Source organism: Zingiber officinale, chromosome 10A (assembly GCF_018446385.1).
Source record: "Zingiber officinale cultivar Zhangliang chromosome 10A, Zo_v1.1, whole genome shotgun sequence".
NCBI lineage: Eukaryota > Viridiplantae > Streptophyta > Magnoliopsida > Zingiberales > Zingiberaceae > Zingiber > Zingiber officinale.
The window spans coordinates 24,210,433-24,216,396 of NC_056004.1; the positions used below are offsets into that span (position 1 = coordinate 24,210,433).

General features: G+C 36.3%; 1 protein-coding gene across 1 annotated transcript; it reads right to left on the minus strand.

Moving 5' to 3' along the window:
* Window positions 1-4,247: 4,247 nt before the first annotated feature.
* Window positions 4,248-5,375, minus strand: LOC122026529. The gene has a single exon (XM_042585266.1). The coding sequence runs from the start codon at window positions 5,373-5,375 to the stop codon at window positions 4,248-4,250; it is 1,128 nt and encodes a 375-aa protein (XP_042441200.1).
* Window positions 5,376-5,964: the final 589 nt, after the last annotated feature.

Below are 5,964 nucleotides of genomic sequence, written 5' to 3' on the forward strand. Positions count from 1 at the left end.
CTTTTCACAAAAACACCTCCTGAAGGAATGACTATTGTATATGAAGCTGAGTTCAACCCAAAGCTTAAATGCCAAAAGAAAGGACCACCTTGTATAGAATTAGATAAATATGGATGTCAATGTCCGCTTCTCTATGCTTTTAGAAGAACTAACATGGATTATGAATCCTACATTACTACGGCTTACAAAGAGAGATAAATTACCCCTTTTACTCTTCTTGATTACGACCTCTTACATAAATTATGGATTCATAACCCAGATTCAGTTAAAGATTTCCCAAAGAAACTTGGTACTGTTATTTCTACTGCTTTGGAAGAAGAAGAAACATTTGTAGTATGTACATTTGACAGTACTCCTCCAGACTGGCTCGAGCCAGCCCGACATTTAGTTAAAATTGACGTAAATGAAGTTGGCGGTTACCAAGCCAAGCTACAAGACTATCCTATAGACCCAGACTGTGATTGGGAAGCTCCTCCCTTCTTTTCCGACCAACTCAAACACTGGAGAACTTCAGTCCAAGGGACGCATTGGGGCTAGGACAGACTTGAAGATCCTGATACTTATATCCTGGTTGGAGAATCATTCATTGAAAAAATTTATTGGCCAAAAGATATGGGTACCAGATTTTTCCCTTTTCACTTTACTACATAGCATACTACCCTGTTTCAACATTACCAGAAGAAGACAGAGAGAATGAGTAACAACATGTTAGCAAGTTCCGCCCTTTCAGCTAGAGCCTATCGAGCTGCCTTAGCCAGACACAGAGCACCAAACCAAGCTTCCAGCTCACAAACACCATCTTTAGACTCAACCGGAGAAGACAACATTGATAATATGATGGACAGCTAAGAATGACAACCACCGTACTCAACAATGCCACCACTACTACAACAACAGTACTCAACAGTACCACCACTACTTAACAATGCCACCACCACTCACCAATGTCTCTGCTAAAACCAATACTACTTTCCACCTGTCTCTTTTGCAGATGCCTTCCTTTCACCCTAAACAACACATTCCTTCCACCTGTCTTACTTTTCAAGATGCTTTCCTTCTCTCCCAAGCAAATGTTTCCTTCTTCCTGAAGACATCTCTCCACTCTTGCCTATAAAAGGCCATCTTCCTCTGCCTCCCAAGGCATCCACTACGAGCAACTTTCTCTCCCTCTTTGCCTCCTCACACTCTCTCAACCTCCCTCTCCAGCTCCCTCTCAAAGTCCTTCCTTTCTGTCTGTAAGTATGTAAAATAAGTCAATTTCAGTATGTAATGTCTTTTAACTATTTCTGTTTCAGTATGTAAGAGTTTGCTTATGTTTGCTTGTCAATCTGTAAGATAGTTCTGCTGCTTAAACCATGTATGCATCTGTAAAATACCTGGCTTAATAAAACGTACTCTTATTTCATTTCTCTCTTCGAGATCTTCTTCAGTCCTTATCTCAGTAACTTAAAGGTGAACAGTAACTGTAAAAGAAAGTAAACCAAAATAAGACCTGTGTTAGCTCAAGAAGGCTAAAAAACAGCCCTCATCCTATATAGTCGGGTAGTCGAGGCATTTGGTTTTCTTATAGTTCTTTTATAGGTGAGGCTCACTAGAAGACTATATATATATATATATATACACTAGTGATTGTGCACACGTGTTGCGTGAACTAGGCCCCTTATATCAGATGAATCAATACAAGGAGAGATTTCGGGAAAAAATAATTAGCCTATAAAAAATAATTGCCCCTACTTTTATTTTTTTCGGTGAAGTAAAACTCTAATATTTTTATAATTAAGGTTGGACAACTGCCCCACCAAAGCTATACTTGGCTCCCCTGCTTGCATGTGTAATATAATACATGAACATGTGCGAATAACAATTTAATTCGTTATATCATATATTAAATTGATAAGAATAAATACTACACTTAATCATCCATAAATTAAGTAAGGGTGACCATGCAATAGTGCAAGGGTGTGTCATACTTGATCTTAACCAAAAAGCTGAGAAAAGTATGTTTTTAATATTGCCGACCCAAGGTATTTAAATAAACATCTCTACTTAATTGCCAATTCTAAAATATGGGACTAAAGAGAATTCTAGATTTCTAATTGATTAATGAAAAAAATTCTTAATAATACACCGCAGCTGAGTCGATCATTGATTGATGCATTTATGAAAATTATTAATAAATCTTAAAATTATTTTCGATATAAATAGTAAAAAGAGTATTAATCTACTTTCATTTTGGACTTCATCAAAATTAGCTAGTAAAAAGGGGAGATTATATATATCGTATTCAACTCTCATGACTCAGATTAATCCTGAAAGTAACTTTTTCAGCCTCAAAGCACATAGGAGTTATGATAGACTATATGAGTTAAGATAGATTGTATAGCGTGTCTTTAATGAAATTTGAGTCCTCATTACCCAGGCTCATTCATCTTTTACCATCACACGATATAAGTGGGCATGCTTATAATTCTTTGATACACACAACGTGTCTAATTCAACTTTTCACCAATAATCTATTAACACTAGTAGAGCACCATTTTAGTATCAATGTTGCTATCTACTTTTGAATTCCACGATTATAATAATCTTTTTCTATGATATACAAATATATTTTTTTTTCTCACAGAAAATAAACCCAGAGTTAAAAAAAAAACATATCTAAACAAAATTATTTTCTCAAAAGAAAAAAACCTTTAGATCTTGATGTGCTATCGCATGCTTCCTTTGAATCAAAGGCCAATGCTACTACTTGAATAAGGAAAAAAAGTTGTAATTACTTGATCAGTATAAGATCCATCAGGTTTCAAACGTGATCCCATTTTGGATTGTAGAAAATCATCCTTCTTTTGACAAAACTCCAAATGTCCTGTTATGAACATCAGACAAAAGATTACATTTAGTTTAAAATAACTCTGGATTGGCAAAGATCAAGAACTTGACAGCTTACAAGTCCTGCTGTCATAAAAACCTTAGCAGCAATCACCCTTCAATGTTCAAGTTCATCCTTTGTTCGCGAACAGAGAGGTTTCATTCATAGAAACCAAAGCACTAGATGAAGTTGAAATAAGGGGAAAAGGGTTGTAATTACTTGATCAGTATAAGATCCATCAGGTTTCAAACACGACACCATTTTAGATTGTAGAAAATCTTGCCTTCTTTTAACGTGGCCATTGCTATTGTTAACACTGTAAGTAACTAGTCTGGATCTCAATGAAAATTTAAAAAGAATGGAATTACAATTTACAACCATTCAACTTTGAATACAACTAAAAGAGAGAGAATAATATATATAAGGGTAATTGTTGAAACAAACACATTAAGAACCATTTGACTAGGAAAAAAAAAACAGCAGAGTGATCCAAATAATGAATCAGATGGCAAATGATTGCAGCCAATTTCAAAAGCAACACTTTTGTGTTCTACATATTTAGGGTGAAGGATAATTAGTCCCTAATTCGGCTGAGGTACTTATTAATCATTTATTCCTACGAGTTGATATTTTCAAGATATATCATCTCAGTAAGAAATTTCTCTCTTGCATTTCTTTAACGTGTACATAACAATTAGGAAATAATTTGACAAATTCACATCTTTCAAAGACTCATCTCCATTGCCCCCACGCCATTTTGACCACTAAGCAGTTTGTAGAAAAAATTTCTATACCTTAAAGAACCAGAAATTTATTTGAGCAACCAACACGGAAGTACAACAAAATAGATTTGAATCACTTCATGCCATGTAATAAAAAAAATATACGAATAACATATCCAGCATTAGAAATCAAATCTACAATTTAAGCATTTTCTACATGTTTGAAAAATTTAAAGCTAGGAATCCTACCTTCTAAGAACAAGAAACACCTTCCATAAAGTTTGTTATCAATGAGAAAAGCTTGAGAAAATTTTCATGCCCTACATGTACAGAAAGTGGTATCTCGGTCATCTTGGCAAATAGCCACATATCAAAACATACACCCAGCTCAGGGATAAACAAAATTCATCTTTTATCAATCAAGAATATGACTATTTACTGCTCCATCAGTTGTTGGAATAATTTGCACGGAGTGCAACCCTCAATTTTCAAAGATAAACCCTTCTACATCTCAATCAGGATATAAAATGCAATTTTAAAAAAAAAACTTGGCATTTTAATGTATAGATGAACAATTTTTGAAATAGCAAACACATGAAAACTACAAGATTGGTTCAACATCATTGTTATCTTTTGCAATTTCACTTATGCAACCATCATTCAGCTACAGCGCACAAGATCTCAAGAAGTTTAGGGAATTTATCTTGGTAAGGAAGAATATACTTCTTCAGAAATTTTGGGTCTGACATTGTGAAAAACACATGTAGCTTGCCCTTTGAAGTCCACAACCCTTCTGATTTTAATATCTTCATAACCTGAAACCGAGGAATCATCCTCTTCTTCAAACTGTATACTAAAAGCCTAGGCTTTTTAGCAATGCCGGATGCGGTGAACCCAACCTCCTTGACCAAAAATTCCATCTTTATCCGTAAGATATCTGTCGAACTATTCAAAAAGTCTCGTTGATTTAGGATCGCAGCACTGAACTCCGAGTTCGACCACCCAAAGCTGCTCATGAGCTTGGAGTGAGCGTCAACTTTTTCTTGGCTGACCCTAAACAGAACGTCAAGGATCCAGAGGAACATTCGAGATCTCCTAGTAAATCCCATTCGCTCCGCTCGATCTACCAACGCCCGTAATGAGTCTGGATTTTGAATAATGAAGGTAGGTTGTTTTTTGAGGACAAGTGATGCCCTTTCGAGAGGAATATCACACTCATCCCGTAAGAAGTTCAGGTTAGGACGTACCACATTCTCAATGTTGCTGCTCAAAAACCAACACCGCTTCCTAAGATTCTTGAGGAGCAGCTCCCTTGATCCAAAGAGATTTTCCCATACATTCAATTTGGGGAGAAGATTATGCTGGACGTTGAGGCACAAGATGACGGGGTTCTTCATGATGACATCAACGAGGTCGGATTCTGACAACCCCAGGTCGCGTAAAAATTGAAACTTCGGGGTGAGGTTTGATTCCAAATTCCAGGAGAGGAGTGCTGGTTTCGAGGATATCATCTTCCTGAGATTAGCGCCATCAATGCCCTGAGATTTAAAAAAAGCAAGAACAGTGTCGGGATTCTCGGTGGATCGGAGATGCGCGAGGGGCTTGGAGGCCTTCGACGCCGCCTCCACGGAGAATCCGCACGAGTTCACGAGGTAGTCGACCATGAAGTGAGGATCGCGAGAAGAGGTGCCGCCGCATGACGAGGGGGAGGAAGTGGTGAAGAAAATGCGGTGGAGTTGGGGCAAAGGAAGAAGAGCATGGCGGCGGACGGTCGAGTGGAGCATCGTTGTCCAAGGCAGTAGAAATTAGGTCGTCAGCGGTACAACAGAACATATCAAAACACTAGCTCGACCAACCTTCCACATCTTATTATTAGTATTATTTTGTGTGTGTGTGTGTGTTAATTTCAATTTTTCACGGTAAAATAAGAATGGACTAAAAAAATTGAAAAACGTCAAAATAATTATTGTTCTTCTAAAAAAAAATTTATTTTCCACCTCCAAAATTACATCATAATTTTTCAATAGATGGTAAATGTATAATTGCGACCATCATTCTTATCGTTCCCAAATTTTTAGGTTAAAATTTAAAAGTTAAAGGTCTTTTTATGAAATTTTAAAATTTAGTATAATTCTTGGTACACAGTCTAATTCACCTTTTGAAATTTTCACCAAAAATCTATTAACACTAGTAGTAGTGTTGATCTAAACACACGAAATATAGAAATATAAAATTTATAAAACTCACAATGATTTCTTATAGTAGATCTTGATCTTCACTTATCGTCGGAAGAATAATCACAAACGAATAAGAAAACTCTTCAAGATTAATCAAATCTCAAACCTTCTCTTTGTTCTTCCTTCACGCTTATGA

What these genes read in the sequence shown, in the direction of transcription:
- LOC122026529 (XM_042585266.1), bottom strand. Translation starts at nt 5,375, where the DNA reads ATGCTCCACTCGACCGTCCGCCGCCATGCTCTTCTTCCTTTGCCCCAA.